The following is a 23,765-nucleotide window of genomic DNA, read 5'->3' as shown; positions in this document are numbered from 1 at the left end:
GGGACCCAGTGAAGATTTCATGCGGGACAGGGGCAAGAAGAGGAACAGCAAAGAGGTGATAGTTTGATTGGCTCAAGTGGTCTACGTTTCATGTACATTAGATTCACTCTCATCTGTTGGGTAAATACCCTGGATCTAAGAAGCCTTTTTATTCCCTTTTCAAAACAAATATCCATTTATACATCCAGTACTGCCTTTGTTAACAAGATGCTTAGATACATGCGTAGGTAAGAAGCAAAAGAAAGAAAATATGTAGGAACCATTCCAGAAACTTAGCAGTTCTAAGGGAATATTTCATGGAGGCAAGCGTGTAAGCTAATAGGGGAGCCTGGGTGGCTCAGTCGGTTAAGTGTCCGACTTTGGCTCAGGTCATGATCTCACGGTTTGTGGGTTCGAGCCCCGCGTCGGGCTCTGTGCTGACAGCTAGCTCAGAGCCTGGAGCCTATTTCAGAGTCTGTGTCTCCCTCTCACTCTGATCCTTCCCTGCTCATGCTGTCTCTCTCTCTCAGAAATAAAATAAAACTTAAAAAAAAAAAACTTAAAAAAAAAAAAAAAGCATGTAAGCTAATAAATGAGTCCAGTCCTGGTGGCAACTGAAAGCTTGAATATTACTTATTCAGTATTAAGTTCAGGACTTCTAATCAAACGTTGTAAACAACTTCCTAGTTTCAGTTTATGAACACTGTCCTTGACCCTAACATTTGGACAAAATAACTGAATCCGCACTGAATTTGCTAATGAACCCTTCTTAGATACAGCAGAAAGTAATTGCCTTACACACTTAATAAATTTATTAAGCTAACCAGAAAGTTTCAGAAGAGCTAAATGCATTTGAATATTTTTGTTTTCTGACTCAGAATTCAAACGTCTGACTCAGAATTCAAACAGCATGTGGTGGCAGTGGTAATGGTGGAATGTGCCAGGATGTGTTTGTGTGATAACTGTCCTACCTCACTGACATTTATTCACAGTCTATCTGGAAAATCTGCTCTACAGAACATCTCAAATTATGTGCTACTTAAATTTCCCTCTTCTTGCAAGGTTGATTTTAAAGGGCGTTGTTAGAAAAATCCTCATAAGCAAATGGTCTTCAGAGCAAAATCTTGGTATGTATGCCTTCTACGGGGGCAGCAAAAGATACAAAGTACAAAAAGTTCTAGAAGCCAGGCAGGTCGTGAGCAACTCAAGACAGAAAGGAAGTAATCCAGTCTACTTTATTCAGCCAGGAAAAAAAAAAAAAAAAAACATGCCTGTGACCCAGGGTAGCTTTCGTATTCTGTTTTTAATAATATTTGGACCAATGAACTGGGAAGTCAAGAGCAAGTTCATAATATCGAGAAGCAATATTTTGGAAGAAATTACAAAAGCTGAGTCTTCCAAGAAGGTACTATAAGGAAAACAAGGTGGAGGGAGTTGCAGAATGAGATAAATTCTTCATTTTATAAAACAGTGTGTATAATGCCGATTTAATCAAAGATAAACATAACTGAACCAAAAGATTAGTCCTCTAAGCACAGTGTCTAAAGCAAAAATACCATAAGCCAAATTTGGAATGCCCTGTTATTTGTGTCTCAACATGAACACTTCTAATCACAAGGGAACCTTCTCCAATACTTTCTGAGCAATCACAAAATAATATATAGATTATGTAATTTAAAGCCATGCACGGTCTGATGGAGTAGAGTAAACCGATAGTTAGAATGATTGAAAACCAGCAAGTTCTGCAAGGTTTAAAAATTATAACCAAATACTGAATAATTACTGTTATGTTAGAACTAGTCAAGTCCTTGAAACATTTCAACAGCTTTCTCAGAGAGCAATAGGAAGGGCACAAAATATCCAAACAAACCCAAGACTGAAAATCTCCATCTCTATCTCACCTGAAGCTTCTAATGCACTTGTGACCCAAACCAATAACTGTCTCTAAAAAATATATCTGAGGACAGCTAGAACAAAAAGCTAGCCAAACAAAAGAAATTGTCTGATAAATGGTCAAATAAGTAAGCATTATTTTTACCAAATTATATTTCTAGAATAAAATAGTTTATGAATAATCTGACAACTGTCTCTTCACCTAAATCCTTAGTAAACATTTATCTACTTTTAGGTAATACAGAAAAATACCAACTATTCTAATTTTTAAAAGCAAAATATATATGTAAATAACACATTAAAATTTTAAAATGATTCTCATATTTAATATTTGGATACAATGAGTCCATAAGGATTTTGCCCAACTCTAAAATAACTATTTAAAAGAAAATAGAGAGGCAGATGCTTTTCTATCATGTCATGAGTACAAGTGAGCTAATAAAATCAGAATAGACTATGTAAGCCATTTGCAAGTTCAAATATCCCATGCATATGAGATTTTTTTCCTTGTTTACTTTTACAGATATTGAGAACTTTAATTTTTAAGGAAATGGCAGTCATGGTCAAATATAGCTCGTAATAAAAAAACTGAAAGGGAAAGTTAATTGTTAAATCGATCTACTTAGCCACTAGGCAAATATCTCTGGAAAGCCCACAATTCTGCCTTCTGGAACAATTCCGTTGACATAAATGCAGTGACAATACAGCAGCTGAAATCTACAAAAATGGCTCTAGTCCTTTTGCTCAGGTGGACTGAATTGGAACATAAATATTTGCTACTCACTTTTCAGTTTTCTCCTCTTCCGCTCAAGTGTCTGGCAAGTATTCACTAACTCAGTATTTATAGTCTGGAGATTCCGTTGTTCCGAAATTGCGTTCTCTAATTTATGCAGCAAAGACTTAGCTTTTTCACTGGCTGAGTGGGCTGCCCGATCTCGATCCTCAACCTGGACATGTACAGTTAACAGCAGAATTTAGCAGGGTGGCCAGGAAAGAAAGCAACTGAGCGCTCACTGTTACTATGCACACGAAACTGAAAATGTGCTTTTCTTCTCAGGGAAGTGATAAGCCTCTACTGAACTTCTGCAATTCTGTGTTTGCATGGCTTTATATGCCTGAGCTATTTCTACAGCGGTAAAAGTCCTGACATGTCAAGTGGCCTCTTTCTGCAAAGATGCTTCTTTCATCAGTAGGCTGTTGACACCGCCTCTTTTACAACTCCCCTTTACTTCCTCCGCTCACTGTTGGTCGCAGGGACTGAACTTTGCAGTTCCTCTTTGGTTTTTTGGGTTTTTTTTTTCTGTTCCTCCTCTGGTTTTTAGTTCATGGTTTCAAGGACATCTGAGGAAACTTTGCTTTGAATGTAAAGTAGTCAAAGGCCACCCTACCTGCTCTTCTCTGTCCTCCAGCCATGGACTGGTTCCGTGGACCTTCTTCCTAAGGACAGCTTCCTGGTTGACAGCATCTTCTTGTAGATGTTCAAGGGCTTCTAGTTGTTCCTGCCTGGATTTTTACAAAAGGCCCAAAGCCACAAGCTGTCAGTGACATTTCAACTAAGAGTCACCCCTGGGATGTTGTGACAAATTGTGACTTAAAACACTTCCTCAGAGATCAAAGGAAAAAGTGAAAGTATTTAAAACATATAAATGATGAGCAAACAGAGAACTTTCACCAAAGCAATCCTATTGATCAGTTGACCTGATACCCCACTTTATGGATAAGGTATTTGGTCCCCTATTTTACAATGGAATATTCAGTTTCCCACAAGCTACATTCATAGTAATTAGTATCAGTCACCAATTGCTTAGAAGATGGCACTACAATGAGATCACTGTGGTAGGTGCAATATTTCCACATCAAAGCTAGCTTTTTTTGGAAAAAGAGAGGAAAGGAAAAGAAAGAAAAAGGGAAAAAGAGAAAAGAAATAAGAGCTTTGTTTCATGACCTTGACGTTGGTCTTTTCTCTTTAAGAGTTGCCCATCATGGTAAAGCATGAGCACAGGAAGGGCTGCTCCCAAGCACAGATGAAACGCTAGATGTTAGTATTTCCACTGAAGTCTGGTCTTTTCTGAAAACTTGACCCCTCTCCCTTCCTTCCTCACTCCAAATCTCTTAGTGTTGTTATGGTACCTCTCTTTTGGATCCAACTCTAATCCTCCAAATACATCAAATGCACCTGCTCTCAGTTAGCTGATGATATTGTTTCAACCATGTCATGTATCAATAGGTCAATGACTATCTGGAAACAACTTGACCTAAATAAGGACGTTAGCTCAAAGGGATGATAAACTTTGGGAGCTTCAAAGCATTGAGGAAGGCACTGTCCGGTTTAGGCCTTTTGCATGCCTCTCAAACATTAACAGTGTCAGAATCTCATTGGGTATTGGCATAAACCAAGCACTCACTACAAGAAGAATCACATGAGAGACAAGGATGGTTGTAGAGAATGCTTACCATCATGGTAAACTAGCAAACAAAGCTCTAAACAAAAATAAGAACTACCTACCCACAATATGGGCTTTGTTCAATACCTTATAATCAGTCTTTGTTAATCGTGGCAAGAACTTGCAACATGAAATTTATCCTCTTAACACATTTTTAAGTGTATAATATTGTTAACTATAGGCACGGTGTGGTACAGCAGATTGCTAGAATTTACTTGTCTTGCATGACTGAAGCTTTATACCCATTACATTGGAGCTCTCCATTTCCCTCTCTTCTATTCCCTGGAAACCACCATTCAATTTTCCACTTCTATGAGTTTGACTATTCTACTCATAGAAGTGTAATCATAACGTATTTGTCCTTCTGTGACTGGTTAGTTTCATTTAGCATAATGTCCTCAAGATTTATCCATTTATCGCATCTGACAAAATTTCCTTCTTTTTAAAGACTGAATAATATTCCATCACACACACACATATATGTATGTATATAATCTGCTTATTTACCATGGATGAACATTTAAGTTGTTCCTACATCTTGAATATCATGAAAAATACTGTAATAAACATGGATATGTAAATATGTATTCTAGATTTTGCTTTGAATTCTTTTGAACATATACCCAGAAATAGGATTGCTGGATCATACGGTAGTTTATTTTCAATTTTTTGAGGAAATTCCATATGGTCTTCTAAAGGAGTTGCATTCTTTTACATTTCCACCAACAGTGTACAGAGTTTTAGTGCTCTACATCTTTGCCTACACCTACATTTGGTATCTTTTGGTGTTTTTTGGTTTTTAATAATAGCCTTCCCTAACAGGTATGATTCATTCATCATTGTGAAGGACTCATTGTGGGTTTTATTTGCATTTCCCTGATGACAAATGATGTTGAGCATCTTTTCATATATCTGTTGGTCAACTGTAGGTCTTCTTAGGAAAAATGTCTATTCAAGTCCTTTGCTATTTTTAAACTGGGTTATTTGGTTTTCATTACTGAGCTATAGTAGTCCTTCATGTACTTTGAATATTAACCCCTTATCAGATATACACGGTTTGCAAAAATTTTCTTTCCATAGGTTACCTTTTCTCTGTTCATTCTTTTGTTGTTCAGAAGCTTTTTAGTCTGACGTAGATCCACTTATCTAGATTTACTATCATTGCTTGTACTTTTGATGTCATCGCCAAGGCCAGTGTCATGAAGATTTTCCTCCTAGTTTTCTTCTAGGAGTTTTACAGTTTTAGACCTTATATTTAAGTCTTTAATCCGTATCAAGTTGATTTTTGTGTATGGTATATAACACGGGTTCACCTTCGTTGTTTTTGCATATGAATATCCAGTTTTCCCAACACCATTTGTTGAAAGGACTATCCCTTCTCCACCGTGTATTGTTGGCACTCTAGTCAAAGATGAGTTGGCCATTTATGCATGGGTTTATTTCTGGGCACTCTATTCTGTTCCACTCTCTTTAGGCTAGTAGCATGCTTTTTGAATTACCATAGCTTTAAAATAGATATTTTAAAATAAGGAAGTTTGATACCTCCAGCTTTATGTTTCTTTCTCAAGATTGTTTTGGCTATTCAAGATCCTTTGTGTTCCATATGATTATTAGAATTATTTTTTCTATTACTGTAGAAAATACCATTAGGATTTTGATCAGTATTTTTGCTGAATCTGTAGATCACTTTGGGTAGTATGGACATTTTACATTATTAAGTCTTCTAATCTATGCGTACAGAAATCTTCACTTATTTGGATCCTCTTTAATTTCTTTCAGCAATGTTTTATAGTTTGCACCTCCTTAGTTTATTCCTATTTTATTCTTTTAGATGCTATTTTAAAGGAGCTTGTTTTTCCAACTTCCTTTTTAGATAGTTCATTGTTAGTGTATAGACATGCATCTGATTTTCGTATGTTAATTTTGTATGCTAGAACTTTGCTGAACTTATTTTTGAGAGAGGCAGAGAGAGAGGGAGACAGAGAATCCATAGCAGGCTCTGCACGGATAGTGCAGGGCTCAAATTCACAAACTGTGAGATCATGACCTGAACTGAAGGTCAAACCCTCAACTAACTGAGCCAACCAGGTGTCCTATGCATAAGATCATGTCTGGAAATACAGACGATTTTACTGCTTCCTTTCCAATGTGGATGCTTTTTATTTTTTTCTTGCTTAAGTGTTTTGGCTAGGACTTCTAGTACTATGTTTCTTAGGAGTGGTGAGTGTGGGCATGCTTGCTTTGGTTCTGATTTTAGAGAAAAAGCCTTTAGTCTTTTGAGTATGATATTTGCTGTTTGCTTTTCATTTATGGTCTTTATTATGCTGAGTAGTTTCTTTCTATTTCTAGTATTTTGTAAGTTCTTATCATGAAAAAGTGTTAAATCTTGCCAAATGCCTTTCTTCATCATTTCGGATGATCATGTGATATTTATATTTCATTCTGTTAACGTAGTATATCACATTAATTTATTTGAGTATGTAGAACCATCCTTGCATCCCAGGGATAAATCATACATGGTCATTTTTGTATTATCTTTTTAACACTTCACTGAAGTTTTATTGCTAGTATTTTGTTGCACCTATACTCATCAGGAATATTGACCTGTAGTTTTCTTTGCTCGTAATGTCTTTGGTGTTGGTGTCAGCATAAAACTGACCTCATTAAAAGAATGGGGAAGTCGGGGCGCCTGGGTGTCTTAGTCGGTTAAGTGTCCGACTTTCGCTTAGGTCATGATATCGCGGTTCATGGGTTCGAGCCTCGCGTCGGCACCAGCTCAGAGCCTGGAGCCTGTTTCAGTCTGTGACTCCCTCTCTCTCTGACCCTCCCCTGCTCACGCTGTCTCTCCCTCTCTCTCTCCTGGAAATAAATAAAAAACATTAAAAAAAAAAAAAAAAGAATGGGGAAGTGGTTCCTCCTCTATAATTTTTTTTGTTTTTTGAAAGTTTCAAAGGACACCACCTGGTCCTGATCTTTGTTGGGATTTTGAATACTGCTTCAGTGTCCTTAATATTTTTTGCTCTGTTCAAATTTCCTTTTTCTTACTGACTCCGTCTTTCTAGGTTATATGTTCCTAAACATCCATTCCTTCAAAGTTATCCAATTGTTGGTTAACTGGGATAAGTCCACTTGCTCTTAGTGGTCTTTTATGATTCTCCCACCCACCCCCACACTGTAGCATCAGTTGTAATATCTCCTCTTTTGTTTCTGATTTTATTTTAATCTACTCTTCTTCTTAGTCTTGCTATAGGTTTGTCAATTATATCTTTAAAAAAACACAACTCAGACTTTCTGGGAAGATGGGAGAAGAGGAGGATCCTAGGCTAAACTTGCCCCATAGATACTCCCAGATAACACACACATCAGTGTAAATAAGACAGAAAATGACCCAAACACTGAAAGAATAAGCTCTCCACAGCTAAATGTAGAAAAGAGGCCACAGTGAAGAGGGTAGGAAGAGAAGAGATATGGTCAGAAGCCAAAATGACTCATGGGACTCTCTGTGGGAAGGAAGGATGCCACCTGCACAGAGAGGGAAGAGAGCAGACCCCACGCCAGGGATCTCAGGCATGGGGGAGCCACACTGGGAAGATGAACCCCCATAACGTTGGGCTTTGAAAACCAGAAGGGCCTGATTTCACAAGTTCTTACAACCAGTACAGCTTAATACCTGAGCTTTAAAAATCAGTGGGCTCAGCTCTGGGAGAGCTGGAGGGCAATGGGAAACTGAGCCCCCACACTTAAAGAGATAGTCCAACAAACAGTCCTGCTGAGATACAGCATAGAAGCAGCAGTTTGAACAACATCTGGGGTACATGGGAGATTTATTCACTAATCTCAGAGCAGGTGCTAGAGGAGCAGGGATCTTTGGAAGAGTTCTCCAAGAACAAAAGACCTACTGTGCGCCATTGCCCTCCCCCCTCCTCAAGTCTGGGTGCACAGACATTTGAGGAACCAGCACAGTGCGAACATCCTCTGCCTAGTTTGGTAACGGTGCACCCTGACCTGCATTCTCCTGCAGATCCATCCATCACGGACCAGGCAGGAGTTTATAGGCACCCTCCTGCAGTGGGTTGGCACAAACTCTCCTGGCAGTGCACCCCACCCTCCCATTCTCCTGCAGACCCACCCACCTCCCCAAATGCCTTTGGCGGGAGTCCCTTTGAAAGCAATGCCACAAGCCTTGCAGTGTGCAAGCACCCCAGACAGGAGCCAATACCACTCCAAACTGACTCCTACCCTGGGAAGAGGGAAAATAACCATACACACCAGTCTGTGGTCCTAGACATAGGTTGGTGGCAGATACCTGCTCTGACTGCAGTCCTGCCCGCCAATGAAAGGTTCTCATGGGACACCACAGGTAGAGTACCTTGAAGTTTGTTGCTACCAGAGTTCTGGCAAAGGCCTGGTCTGGGATAAGTCCAGCCCAGATGGCCCCATACCCTCCCGTTAACAACACAGGGACCAAACTATGCCTACAACAGGCAAGGAGAGCCATTGCAGATGACTGGATTGAAGGCAAATGGGGCTCAGCCATGTAACCAGTGTACATGCAACACACACAGGAGATACTTCCGAAGGACCAGGTTCTGGTAAACAGGGGACATGGCATTACAGGGCTCCACAGGATGTCTTTTTCATAAGGCCACTACTTTCAAGAGCAGGAGACATTGCTGACTTCCCTAATACATAGAAACAGATACAGAGAATTAAACAACAACAACAACAACAAAGAGACAGAGGATTATGTCCCAAATGAAAGAACAAGTCAAAATGACAGCAAGAGACCTAAACAAAACAGAGATAAATAATATGCCTGTTAGAGAATTTAAAGTAATAGTAATAAAGGTACTCAATGGACTTGAGAAAAGATTAGAGGATTTCAGTGAGAACCTGAACAGAGATAGAAAACATAAAATAGAACCAATCAGAGATGAACAGCTCAATAACCAAAATTTAAAATATGCTAGAGGAGGCAGAACAGATCAGGGGCCTGGAGGACAGAATAGTAGAAAGCAATCTAGCTGAAGAGGAGAAAGAAAGAAATAATAATAAATGAAAATTGATTAATAAAACTTAATGACCCAATCAAGCATAGTAACATTCACATCATAAGGGATCCCAGAAGGAAAAGAGAGCAAAGGGGACATAAAATAGATTAAATAACATGCTACTAAACAATGAATGTGTCAGCCAAGAAATCAAAGAGGAATTTAGAGAATACATGGAGACAAATGAAAATGGAAATGAATGGTAAAGAATCTTTGGGATGCAGTAAAAGCAGTTCTAAGAGCAAACTTTATAGCAATTTAAACTTACCACAAGAAGCAAGAAAAATCTCAAACAACCTAGCCATCCACCTAAAGGAGCTAGAAAAAGAACAAACAAATCCCACACTAGTAGAAGGGAATAATAATAAGAGCAAAATGGGGGAAAAAAAGAAACTGAAAAAACAATAGAACAGGTCAATAAAACCAAAATCTGGTCCTTTGAAAAGATCAACAAAATTGATAAACCTTTAGCCAGACTCATGAGAACTCAAACAAAATGAGAAAGGAATGAGGAGAGATAAACACTACCACAGAAGTATAAAGGGTTATAATAGAGAATTATGAAAAATTATATGCCAAAACATTGTACAACCTAGAAGAAATGGATAAATTCCTAAAAACATATTAACCACCCAAAACTGAATCAGAAAGAAACGGAAAATTTGACCAAATCAGTTACCAGCAAAGTGATTGAATCCGAAATTTTCAAAAACTCCCAACAAACAAAAGTCCATGATCAGAGTGTTTCACAGGTGAATTCTACCAAATATTTAAGTTAATATTCATTCTTCTCACTATTCAAAATACAGAAGAGAAATGAAATCTTCCAAATTCATTCTATGTGACCAGGATTACCCAGATACCAAAACCAGATAAAAACACTACCAAAAAACAAAAACAATAAACAACAACAAAACAAAAACAAAAAACTACAGGCCGATATTTCTAATGACTATATATACAAAAATCATCAACAAAATACTAGCAAACCAAAGCTAACAATACATTAAAAAAAATTCACTATGACTGAGATTTATTCCTGGAATGCAAGGATGATTAAATATTCACAAATTAATCAACATGACATATAACATTGACAAAGAATAAAAACCATATGATCTTTTCAATAGCTTCAGAAAAAGCATTTGACAAAGTACAACATCCATTCATGACACAAACTCCCCAATAAAGAAGGTTTATAGGGAACATACCTCAACACAATAAAGGCCATATATGAAAAACCAACAGCTAACATCATACTCAAAGGAGAAAAACAGAGCTTTCCCCCTAAGATCAGGAACAAGTCAAGGATGTCCACTCTTACCACTACTGTTCAACATTGTACTGTAAATCCTAGCCATAGCTATCAGACAAGAAAAAGAAATAAAAGACACCCAAATTGGTAAGAAATAAAACTTTCACAATTTGCAGATGATATACTATATATAAAAAACCCCCAGACACACTATCAAAAAACTATTAGGAATAGTAAGTGAATTCAGTAAAGGTGCAAGATATGAAATCAACACACAGAAATTTTATATTTCTATACACTAATAATGAAGTAGCAGAGAGGGAAATTAAGAAAACAATCCCATTTATAATTGCACCAAAAATAATGAAATACCAAGGAATAAACATGGCCAAGTAGGTGAAAGAGCTGTATACTGAAAACTATAAAACACCAATGAAAGAAACTGAAGGACAATACAAACAAACTGAAAGATAGCCCACACTCATGGATTGGGAGAACAAATATTGTTAAAATGTCCATAAAACCCAAAGCAATCTACAGATTTAATACAATCTCTATCAAAATACCAACAGCATTTTCATAGAACTAGAACAAATAATCCTAAAGTTTGTATGAAACCACAAGGACCCCAAATTGCCAAAGTAATCTTGAAAAAGAATAAAAGTGCTAGTGTCACAATCCCAGATTTCAAGATATACTATAAAGCCATAGTAGTCAAAGAGGTATGGTACCAGCACAAAAATAGACACAGCAAGAGAACAGAATAGAGAGCCCAGAAATAAACCTACACTTATATGGCTAATTAATCTATGACAAGAGAAACAAGAATATGCAGTGGGAAAAACATTTTCTTCAACAAATGGTGTTGGGGAAAACTGGGCAGCTCCATGCAAAAGTATGAAACCGAACCACTTTCTTATACCACCCACAAAAATAAACTGAAAATGGATTACAGACCTAAATGTAAGACCTAGAAGTTATAACAATCCTAGAAGAGAACACAGGCAGTAATTTCTCTGACATCAGCTGTAGCAACATTTTTCTAGATATGTCTCCTGAGACAAGGGAAATAAAAGCACAAACAAATTATTGGGAGTACATCAAAATAAAAACCTGCAGCAGAGCAAATGAAATGATCAATAAAGCTAAGAGACAAACTATTGAATGGGAGAAGATATCTCCAAATGACAACCAATAAAGGGTTACTATCCAAAATATATAAAGAACTCCTGTAACTCAACAGCCTAAAACAAATAATCCAATTAAAAAATGGGCAGAAAACATGAACAGACATTGCTCCAAAGCCATATAGATGGCCAATAAGACATGAAAAGATGCTCAGCATCACTCATCGTCAGAAAAATGCAAATCAAAACCACAATGAGATACCACCTCATACGGGTCAGAAGGCCAAAATTTAAAACACAAGAAACAAGAAGTATTGGCAAGGATGTAGAGAAAAAGGAATCCTGTGCGCTGTTGGTGAGGGTACACTGTGGAAACAGTATGGAGGTTCCCCAAAACACTAAAAAGATTACTATATGACCCAGCAATTCCACTACTGGGTATTTACCCAAAGATTACACAAACTCTAATTCGAAAAGACATACGCACCCATGTTTACTGCAGTATTATTTACAATAGCCAAATTATGGAAGTAACCTAAGTATCCACTGATTGATGAAAGAATAAAGAAGATGTGATATATGTATATAGAGAGAGGCACACACACATATAAAATGGAATATTAGGCACGAAACAAGAATAAAATCTTGCCATTTGCAACAACATGGATGGATCTAGATCTGTCAGAGAAAGACAAATACCAAAATTATTTCACTCATGTGTAATTCATGAAACAAAACACATGAAAAGAAATAAAAATACAACACCAAAGGGGAAAAAAAGGTCTTTTAAATATAGAGAGCTGATGGTTACTAGAGGTAGGGGTGGGGTGGGTGAAATAGGTGCAGGGGATAAGAATACATATATCATGGTGAGCACTGAGTAATGGATAGAATTGTTGAATCAGTATATTGTGCACCTGTAACTAATAAAATACTGTATCTTATGCTGGAATTAAAATTACAAAGGAACTGGAAATACTTTAAAAAAATTTTTTTAATTTAAAAACTAACTCAGTTTTATTGATTTTTATTTAAAGAGTTTTTCTATTCTCTATTTCATTTATTTATGCTCTCATCTTTATTATTTCCTTCCTTGTGCTAATTTTTATCTTAGTTTGTTCTTTTTCTGGTTTATTGAGCTATAAACTTAGGTTAACTTGAGATCTTCCTTCTTTTTAATGCAGGCACATTTGTCATCATTAACTTCTTAGTACTGCTTTTCCTGCATACCATAGATTTTGATATGTTGTGCTTCTTGTTTGCCTCAAGATTTTTTCTAATTTCCCTTTTAATTTCTTCTTTGTGATTTTTTAAGCAGTGTCCTAATTTCTAAATATGTGTGCATTTTCCAGTGTTCCTTCTGCTATTGATTTCTAGTTCTATTCCACTGTGGTTGTAAAAAGATACTTGATATAATTTCCATCTTCTTAAGTTTGTTAACACTTGTTTTGTGACTTAATGTGTGATCCTGGAGAATGTTCCATGTGCCCTTGAGAAGAATGTATATTCTGTAGCTATGGGGTAGAATGTTCTGTATGTGTATGTTAGGTTCATTTGTTCTACAGTGTTCAAGTCTGTTGTTTCCTTATTGATCTTTTGTCTCAATGTTCTATCCACTATTGAAAGTGGTGTATTGACGGGGCGCCTGGGTGGCTTAGTCGGTTGAGCGTCCAGCTTTCTCTTAGGTCATGATCTTGCGGTTCATGGGTTCGAGCCCCGCGTCGGGCTCTGTGCTGACTGCCAGCTCAGAGCCTGGAGCCTGTTTCAGTCTGTGACTCCCTCTCTCTCTGACCCTCCCCTACTCACGCTGTCTCTCTCTCTCTCCTAGAAATAAATAAAAAACATTAAAAAAAAAAAGAAGAAGAAAGTGGTGTATTGAAGTCTCCTACTACTATATTGCTTTCTATTTCTTCTTTCTATTCTGTCAATATATGGTTTATATATTTATATGCTCTGACACTGAATGCATACTTTTAATTATGATACCTTCCTAGTGAACCGATCTTTTGTATCACTGTATACTGTCCTTCATCTCGTGACAATTTTTTATATAGTCTTTCTTTCTCTAATATAAGCATAGCCACTCTCTTTTCCAACATCCCAGTATTTGCCTGGAATATATATTTTCACCTTCACTTTAAGCCTGTGTGTGTCCTTACATCTGAAGTGAAGTCTCTTGCAGACAGCATATAGTTGGATCTTGTTTTTTAATCCATTCAGCCAGTCTATGTCTTTTGATTGGAGAGTTTAATCTATGTACATTTAAAGTAATTGTTGATAAAGAGGGACTTACTATGACCATTTTTTCATTGTTTTCTGTTTTGTAGTTCTTTTGTTCCTCTTTCCTCCTTTGTCTTCCTTTGTGTTTATTTTTATTGATAGTTTTTGACTCCTTTTTTGTGTGTGTGCATGTATAACTTCTATAGGTATTTTCTTTGTGGTTACCATGGGGCTTACATAAAATCTAACAGTCTATTTTAAGCTGATAATAACTTAACTTCAATCACGTACAAAAATTGTACTTTAACTTCTCCTCTCCCCCTACTTTGTTATTAATGCCACAACATACAACTTCTTTATTGTGTACTTTAACATATTTTTATCATTTTATATAATTTTTAAGCTTTTATCCTAGAATTAAGTGATTTACTTATCACTGCTAGAGTATTACAGTATTCTGTATTTGTCTATCTACTTACCTTTACTAGCAAATGTTGTACTTTAACATTTTTTCATACTGTCTTTTTGTTCTTTTGTTCCAGCTTGAAGAACTCCCTTGACCAGTTCTTCTAAGGCAGGTCTAGTGGTAAGAACTCCTTCAGCTTTTGTTAATATGGGAAAGTCTTTATGTCACCTTGATTTTTGAGGGACAGTTTTGCTGAGTATAGTGTTCTTCATTGTGGTCTTTTTCTTTTAGTACTTTGATTGCATCATCCCACTTTCTCCTGGCCTACAAGGTTTCTGTTCCTTGTATATCACAAAATTTTTCTCTTCCTGTTTTCAAAATTCTGTACTTTTGACTTTTGATAATTATATGTTTCAATGTAGATATCTTTGGGTTCATCTTTTTTGAGATCTACTGGGTTTCCTAGATCTAGATGTCCTTTGCCAGATTTTTGAAGTTTTTGGCCATAAATTTTTTAATAACCTTTCTGCCCCTTTCTTTCCCTCTTCTCCTTCTAGGACTCCTATAATACATATTGTGTCTACTTTGCAGGATCAGATAAGTCCCTTAAGTCTTCTTCACTCATTCTTTTCTCTTTTCACTTCTCTGACTAGATAATTTCCAGAGACTGGTCTTTAAATTCACTGATCTTTTCTTCTCCTTGATCTGGTCTGCTATTGACCCCTCTAGTAAAGTTTTCAGTCCACTTATAGTTTTCTGCTCCAAGATTTCTGTTGGGTATTTTTAAATACTTTTTAAAATCTTTTTGTTGATATCCTCACTTTGTTTATCTCCTGATCTCTTTGAACATCTTTATGACAGTTATTTTGAATTCTCTATGAGGTGAATAATTTATCTGATTCATTAATGTAAGTTTTTGGAGATTTTCCTTCATCTCTTCTGACTCTTTGTGTTGGTATCTGCACTTTAGAAAAAACAACTACTTTTCCCAGTCTCTACAGTCTGGAGTTATGTGTACAGGAGAAAATCTTTACCAATCAGTTTGGGCAGAGATTCTGGGGGTTTCCAAGTCTTCATGCTAATTCAAATCACCATTTTCATGGGCACCTGGGTGGCTCATTGGTTAAGCATCTGACTTTGGCTCAGATCATGAGGTCATGGTCTGTGAGTTCGAGCCCAGCATCAGGGTCTATGCTGACAGCTCAGAGCCTGAAGCCTGCTTTGGATTCCATGTCTCCCTCTCTCTGCCCCTCCGCTGCTCATACTCTCTCAAAAATAAATATTAAAATTTTTTTAATAAAAAAATAAATAATAAAATAGCTAGGTCATTCTGCCCCATCATTCTGGTCTTCTTATTCTCTTTTAATTTTCTTTATATCACCACCACTACCTGGCATTATATTATACAGCTACACATTTGTTCACTATTTGAATCCCTTAAAAATTCTAGTTTTATGGATGTAGAGATTTTGGTGTTATTTAATTTTCTAGCACCTAGAAAAACAACTGACAAAGAGTTGGCACTTGGGTGTTGCACAAATAACATACTTTATTCCCTGAGACCTTCAAGAGCAGTTTTTCCTTTCACTGCCTGTCCTTGACTCATTTAATTCTTTCCATTCCTCAGTACTGGAGCCTATTTATCATACAATAGAATGAAAGCCTTCTCCTTCCCAGGAAACAACCACTGAGAGTTTACCTTTAATAAATATTTCCTACCTCATCTAAACATAGAAATCTTACTTTAATCCTCACAAAATACTTCTTACTCATAGATAACTTACTCATAGTCAAAACTGATAGCCAAACCATTTTGTGTATAGCCACTATACACAAAATGTGTATAGTGTATTTAAAATTATATCCAAAAGGAAGGGGTTTAACCACTTGGGCTTAACCTGCTCAATGCTAGGTTCCCAGAATATTTTTAATGAATATTTTATCCAATTTTAACAAGCAGATGGTATGGAATTAATAGTTGAAAGAACATGGGTTTTGAAGTTACACACATTTAGGTCTGATCCCAGCTGCCACTTAATCCCTCTTGGGCAACTTTGAGTGAATCACTGAACCTCTTGAGATAAATGTATGTCAAATTCTTAACACCACATCCAACATAGAAAGCTCTCAACAAATTTCACCTACTGTTACTTAATTGGGCTGTTTGTGAGTCTTGTAGAATAAAACAGAAGGTTCACTTATTCAGAAATGACTCTCTCCAAATAGTTCTTTGTTGATAAATAGAAGAATGCTCCCTTTTGTGGAGATGGTATCCATGTAAGGAAGCTGCATATCCACTTAACCCACACCTTTATCACTATGAGGAAGTCTGGCCTTCCTGCTTCTTAGGAAAAGTAGGTCATTTTCTTGAGAGTTCCTTCTGGTATTAACCTCTCTCTGGTATCTAGTTTTCTTATTGGGAGATGGAGTGCTAATAAAATAGTTTCTCCTGGTACTTTTCTTAAGCAACTTTGGTTTCTAACTACATTTACTTATTTATTTTACTTTATTCAAATTCAATATGTGCCTATGTCCATTCATTCACCAAAAAAAAAAACATTTCTTAAAGGTATTCTTAGTGTGGGACTAGCAGCTATATAAATAGTGGTCGACAAAAGATGTGATAGCTGTCTTGTTTAGTATGTGGTTTACAGAGGACACAAATTTCAAGAATTTGGTGAATTAAGAACTAAGGTGAGAGAACAGTAAGATAGTAAATTATTTTACATTTAGAGTCCTCGATTCCCTGACTTCTTTTACTTGAAATATAATTGACTAGTGCCCAATGCAATACATTGTACACTGAGGCAGAAAATGAAGCCCATTGGGATAGGAGTCAGCCGACTCAACAAATTCTTCCACTGATAGTAGATCTCTTGTAGATTTTCCATTAACAACTCTCAGGTCTTGATCAATTCACTTTAAATCCTTATGCTAGAGTCCTGTGTAAAATTGTAAGGTTTTACTAAATGATTTCTGAAGTCCTTTCTGATTAAGAGAGTTCTATATTTTATAATTCCAATTTTCTTCTTTAGGGAAAATAACTCCTTATACAGGCTTCTACAAATTTTAAAGTGCACTAATTGCAATTTATTGCAATACATAATTTCATAATTTCATAATTCAAAATCATCAGACAAAATGCCTTCCTTGAAAGAGTAAAATCATCACCTGAAATCAATATGTATAACTTGAAAAAACTAAACTGAATGCCATGGTACAATCACAAATGTGTCATTATATAAAGCATGGGTTCTTATATATAAATGACCATCACCTGGAAAGAAATTCTTTTCTGAAATTAAAATATTCCAGCCTGAATCTCTTCAAAATCTCTATTAATTTGGCAGATTCTTTATCAAGAGATTCTTTCTGGCTTCCCAAGGTGCTCAGCGTTAATATGCAAAGATTTAGTTTCTCTTCCATTATATATTTGAATTCCTACAAGAAAAGTCACAAAACAAGCTCCACTATTCCAGCATTAAATATCAACAAATGACATGCCATTCCCATCTCAATGGTATTCATGGTTACTAGACCCTAAAGTTCTAATTGAACAGATACCAATTCTCAATTATCCAAAGAGTGATTATTTTATGCACTGATTATCTCAATTTAACAAGGACATATTGGGTACCTATTATGTTATTAAAATTGAGCTTTTTAAAATATAAGTGGTCCCTGACCATTTCATCAATCATCACAATTGCTTTAGAATAGGATGGGACAAGGAAATGCGGTAAAATCAGTATTTATTGATTACCATACTCAAAGGCAACTTTAAAAAAAAGAAGGGGTTAGTTTGTCAAAGGGGTTGAAATTAATATTCCAGAGTCTTCAGAGTTTACTTCTTGCTTTAACTTAACTTAGGAAACTGATGGATGTTAGAAAGTTGTCTGGCAATCAAGAAGTAGAGATAGTAAGATAAAAAGATAAGGAGATTTCTTCTAATAAGCTTCCTTTATAACAAAACTGGAAATGGCTACCTAAGTTCTCATTTTTCCAATGTTCTGCTAATTTCTGGGATAATGAAACTGTCAGACTCTCAGGAATAACGTTCCTTTGCACAATAATCATTCTATCAAATTTAAAGAATTTTAATAAGCCAAAGAAAAATTCAAGCTTAGACTAGCAGTTCTCACAAGATTCAAATAAAATACTGTTTTCCATTCAATCATTTTATTCTGTCTCTTAAAAAATTTTTTTAAAACATTTATTTATTATTGAGAGGAGAGACAGAGCATGAGCATGGGAGGGGCAGAGAGAGGGCGAGACACAGAATCCAAAGGAAACTCCAGGCTCTAAACTGTCAGCACAGAGCCCAACGTGGGGCTCAAACTCACAAACCACGAGATCATGACCGGAGCCCAAGTTGGACTCCCAACCTACTGAGCCACCCAGGCGCCCCTTTTCTATCTCTTTAACACATTTCCCATGTCCTCACTCTCATTGTTCTCTTTATGTTCACATGCACCTATCCTCACCCTCACACATCTTCATGATCTCACATACTTCTCCCTACTCTCACACACTTCTTTTCACACTTACCCTCACACATACTTACTTCATGCTTTCACACATTCATGTTACCCTCAAGTCACACACATTTATTCTCACTCTCAGGCGCACTTACTTTCACCCTCATACTCTTACTCTCACCCACATGCACATACTCACACATTTCCCCAGACATACATTCCATACACATCAACAGACCAAGATAGCAGAAGACTATATAAAGTCTTAGAAATGGTACTGCATTTAGTAAGTATTACCTGGCTTAAGAAAGCAGATGGGGAAAAAATAGGAAAATCACAACATATAAAACACTTACAGTAAGCTTGCTCTCCCACTTTTCTTTCACAGTAAATTCTGGATCAGTTACCCACTGTAGAGAGCTATCCATGAGTGTTTCAACTTCAGAAACTTCTTTGTGCTGAAAGAATTCCACATGTTCAACTGGGAGTTCAGGTGAAAGGCATGTGCTATTACATAAGAAGTAATTTAGACTAAAGGTCCTCTATATAGATAATTAAGACACCATAAACAGTTCTCTCTCATTTAATGCCACCCATGACTTTCCTGTATCCCAGGATGCTGCCATGTGTAAATGCTAACTCTTGTCAGGTGCTCTATATATGCTGAATATATACAGATAGCAGACAAAACATACACATTTTTATTCCTCTTTCAAATAGTAAGAAAAAAATTTTTTCATGGATTTTTTTCCACTCTTTAAACGAAATACTATCTACTATATGCTAGGTAGTGAAGGGTCTAGAAATACTAATGTGAAGGTAAGATACTCTCTTCCTCTAACATTTCGTTTCTGGTAAAAAATCAAAATGGATTAAGAGGTACTAGCTATTAGCCCAGAAGGAAACTGTTCACTAGATACTATGTCTTCAGTCCTCTGATACTAATGATTAGCCTGTGGGAAAAACAAGCTCGAACAATTCATATAGATTGACTAACCTATTTGTCCTGGTTGAGCCAGAACTAGAATATCTACTTAAGCAGGGTTAAGAAAAAATCTCTTTTTCATAGTAGGATTAATTTGAGTCTCAACAAAACACAGATACGCCTGTACTCAGCAAACAGACTGTAGATCAGCTATCTGCAGATGTTTGTAGCCAGTGAATCACCACAGTACATATTATACAGTACCAGCTTTTGAAGCATAGCTGTGAATTCCACTCCCTTTTGTTCAAATTTTCTCAGTAATAGCAGCATTTCTTGGTCCACCATCATATCCAGAGATGACCAGCTGATGAAACTGCACCCCCACTCAGCTTCATTGTTCTGAAACAATTATTAAAGTGTCCACAACCCTGTCATTCTAATAAAGAACAGTATTTTTATTTTATGCAAATGATATTCATGGGTCAATAGAACTGTCCCCCCCAAAGAGTTCTAAGTAGTCTTATAAAATCCTCCTACATTACCAAACAATGGCTTACATTTTCTTTCCAGGATGGCGTCAACTTAACATTTACTCGTTCTTAAGGAAAAACATTTATTCAATAGATAACATTTACATGTGGATAATATAAACAGCTATGGCACTAATTTAAGAAAATAGGGGAAGGTAAAGAAATTTACGGGAAAAACAAAACAAAATGTGTTAGGATGATGTTCAATAAATCCCATCGCAAATAGGCTAGTTTCTTTTGTCTCCTCCTTTCATAAGTGACACTCTCAGACGATGTTTTCCAAAGGATAGTTCTCATGATTCTCCCAAAGCACCCATCTCCTATCGTATTTTTGCTACATGACAACACCACACTTAACTTTCTTCTTGGTTGTCTATAGGAAAACATTTACAGAGCTCTCGTTTCTAGACTTCCTAACCCATTACCATGCTAACTCTCACAGCCAGAACTTTGCCAGCTGCTTAGCCCCTATTGAGAAGTATAGACCTTTACAGGCTGGCATCTTGACATCATTATTATCTCAGAGGACTGCTGAGGCAGATTTGCCACCGTTTCATTCAGTCTGGCAGTCTGGCTTGGTTTCAAAACCAGTAAGATGATGAGTATTTGAAACAGAATGTCACGAAAGCACAGCCCTTAGCAGAATGTCCAAGGCTGCCTGAGACAGCTTTAGACGAAGGCAGCATATGTTGCTCCCGCATCCCTGGCAGGAGAATTTCAAACAGCGTTTGCCCTGAAGACATTTTCCCTCTCCTTTCAAGGTCATATCACAGCTGTCAGGAGGAGGACATTCTGACATATCCATCGTCCACAGACACGGAAAGCCCATCAAAGTGGTGTAAAGAAAAGAAGACATGAATACAAAGAGCTGACAGGTACATGAAAAAGTGCTCAAAATCACTCATCAGCAGGAAAATCTGAATCAAAACCACAATGAGACAACACTTTGCGCCTCTTTAGGATGTTTATTATTTTAAAAGCAAGAAATAATGAGTGTTGACGACAATGTGCAATCACAGGATCCCTGGTGCCCTGTTAGTGGAAATGTAAAATTGTGTAGTGACTATGGGAAGCAGTAGGGTGGCTTCTTAGGAAATTAAAAATTGGAATTCTGTACAATCCAGCAATCCCACTTCTGAATATATAGCCAAAGAAAATGAAATAGCTGCCTATGAGAGATATACACACTGTGATGTTCACTGCAGCGTCATTGGCAATAGCCAAGGCATGGAAGCATGGAAACCACCTAAAGGACTATGGAGGGATGAATGGATAAAGAAAACGTGGCACCACTGATGAACCTCTTTTCCTGGAACCCAGTTTAGGACATGGTACCACTCAACATGTGGCTGTGAACAGCCATAACAGTAGTTTAATTTAGCATGTATTATTTTTCTCCATCCGAGTTTTGCAAGTATACGTCACAAATTTTAATAAAGCATAATTTTTTATCAAAAAAAAAAGAAGAAAAGCAATTTGCTAACAAAGCATTTCCTAACATAACAAGCACAGACTGGAAAGTACAGAGGAGTAAAAATATAGGATGGGGATGAGGATTCCTCTCATGCACAACAACAACAATAACTGGGTCATCCTAACAGAGAGTTTTTTAAAGTAATAATTCACTTACAAATTAAAATTAACCAAAAACATTAAAATGCTAATTTCTGTTCAGAATGTAATAATCAGTATCATTACAGTGGGTTGCTACAATTTCATTTTAGAGCAAATAAGTTTCATGATTTTTCTAAGCATCTTTATTTTGGGCAGATACATTTATTTTGAGGGTTTAGGAAAATACTGAAAGATAATTCATAGATCCCTATTGTTATCTTCAAGACCCCAGGCTGGGGATCAGCATAGGTACTTTCTCCTAAAAAAAAATATCAAGACTATAAAGATTGCTCAAGTCTGGATTCACTGATCACATGCTTCTTCAACTCTAGCCTTGAGCCTATGATTTTCAGTCATAATGTGAAAAAGGTCTTTTTTTTTTTTTCCAGACTAAGAGACTTTAGGCTTGGATTCTAAAAACATTCAACAGATTCCCTTGAAATAGACAGGTGCTCTTCAGCAAGCTTGGACCTCCACCTGAAGTAAGCTATTGCATATGGTCTTATTTTATGAAGCTTTCCATTTGAGGAGAATTACCTACCTCTGCAGACTGAGCAAGAATGAGTTCACAATGTAAAGATTTTTCTTCTTCAGAGATGATACTGTTACACTCTCTGCTAACATTCAGCTGGATCCCATTTCTTGAAAAATGAAAACAATAATCCAGGCCGGTTAGATGTGACTGTAAGTCACCAAAATGGGGTTTATCATCCCAGGAAGCCCTCAGGCGTGCCAAGGATTGTGTAAGGTACTTAGCAATAGAAATAATAGTCTCTGTCCTCCAGGGCCTGCACAGACTAGTGACTCTAAGTGGTTTGCAAACAAGTAGACCATCCTTTTCTTTTTTTTTTTTTTTTTTTTTTAAAGAACTGGAGCCAATAGTTAAAAATTAGAAAATCTAGATTTCTGGCTTTTCTTTTAAAAAGTCAAAAGATGCAGCCACACTGGGCCCCTATATTCTTGATTAGCTGGCCTTCACCTGGGTAACACACTTTTCTCATTCGTCACTCTCCTACATGTGTGCACTTACCCCAAAGATTTTAATCACTTTTGATATCTGTATGGCTCCTGAAGACTCCTGGACTAGCATATGGTGCATATTTCAAAACAAACTATTAGAAGATGATGTGTGTTAAGAAAGAGGTAAGAACAGCATGCCATTTAGGCATTCAAAAGTATTGCTTAATCCCAAGGTAAGAAAAAAGCAAGGGAGGGTCCTGGAAAACTGAGAAAGAGACCTATTGGAGAAAAGGAGAGAAAATATCACGAATGTGGTACATTCAGAGAATTATATATAGCTCAACAGGCCAATAATACAGGGTGGAGGCACATGAGAGAAGGGGTGAGAAGTTGCTCTACTTACATGATAAGTTCCTGTTGCAAGTGCTGTAATTCATGAGCCAGTTTGTTTTTGTCCCCTCGTAAATTCTGGAAACACATACAACATTAGGCTGCCCATGTTCCTCTAATGAGGAATTTATATTTAAACAACCCCGCCTTGTGAGATTATGGTATACCTCTATAATGTTTCCATATTCTATGATGGTTGACTTAAGTTCTTCTATACTTAAATCCTTCTGAAAAGTAAGAGAATAGCAAATACACGTTATGAGCCTACCAAATCATATTTAGTAGATTACCAGTCTGAGCCACAGAAGAATTATAAACCCCCAATGATGATGAGGCCTTCTACCAATCTTATTTGAAAACTGAACCAGTCCCGGGGCACCTGGATGGCTTAGTCGGTTAAGCGTCCGACTTTCGCTTAGGTCATGATCTCACGTTTCGTGGGTTCGGGCCCCGCGTCGGGCTCTGTGCTGACTGCCAGCTCAGAGCCTGGAGC

The 23,765-nt window shown here is 36.9% G+C and overlaps 1 protein-coding gene across 1 annotated transcript in view; it reads right to left on the bottom strand.

The window, feature by feature from the left end:
- Positions 1–23,765, bottom strand: part of IRAG2 (inositol 1,4,5-triphosphate receptor associated 2) — a 131,142-nt gene that overhangs the window by 51,066 nt on the left and 56,311 nt on the right. The window contains exons 11-18 of the mRNA XM_039221719.1: positions 23,440–23,499; positions 23,286–23,350; positions 22,464–22,563; positions 20,043–20,177; positions 19,210–19,311; positions 17,653–17,816; positions 3,261–3,375; positions 2,657–2,819 (exon numbers count right to left, since the gene is read on the bottom strand). Coding sequence (XP_039077650.1) covers positions 2,657–2,819; positions 3,261–3,375; positions 17,653–17,816; positions 19,210–19,311; positions 20,043–20,177; positions 22,464–22,563; positions 23,286–23,350; positions 23,440–23,499 — 904 coding nt within the window. The remainder of the gene's footprint in view (positions 1–2,656; positions 2,820–3,260; positions 3,376–17,652; positions 17,817–19,209; positions 19,312–20,042; positions 20,178–22,463; positions 22,564–23,285; positions 23,351–23,439; positions 23,500–23,765) is intronic.

The sequence above is a fragment of the Hyaena hyaena genome, unplaced genomic scaffold (genome assembly GCF_003009895.1).
Source record: "Hyaena hyaena isolate Hyena2069 unplaced genomic scaffold, ASM300989v1 scaffold_1001, whole genome shotgun sequence".
Lineage (NCBI taxonomy): Eukaryota > Metazoa > Chordata > Mammalia > Carnivora > Hyaenidae > Hyaena > Hyaena hyaena.
The sequence above is the reverse complement of the archived record's forward strand: the minus strand, read 5'-3'. Positions and strand labels throughout refer to the sequence as shown.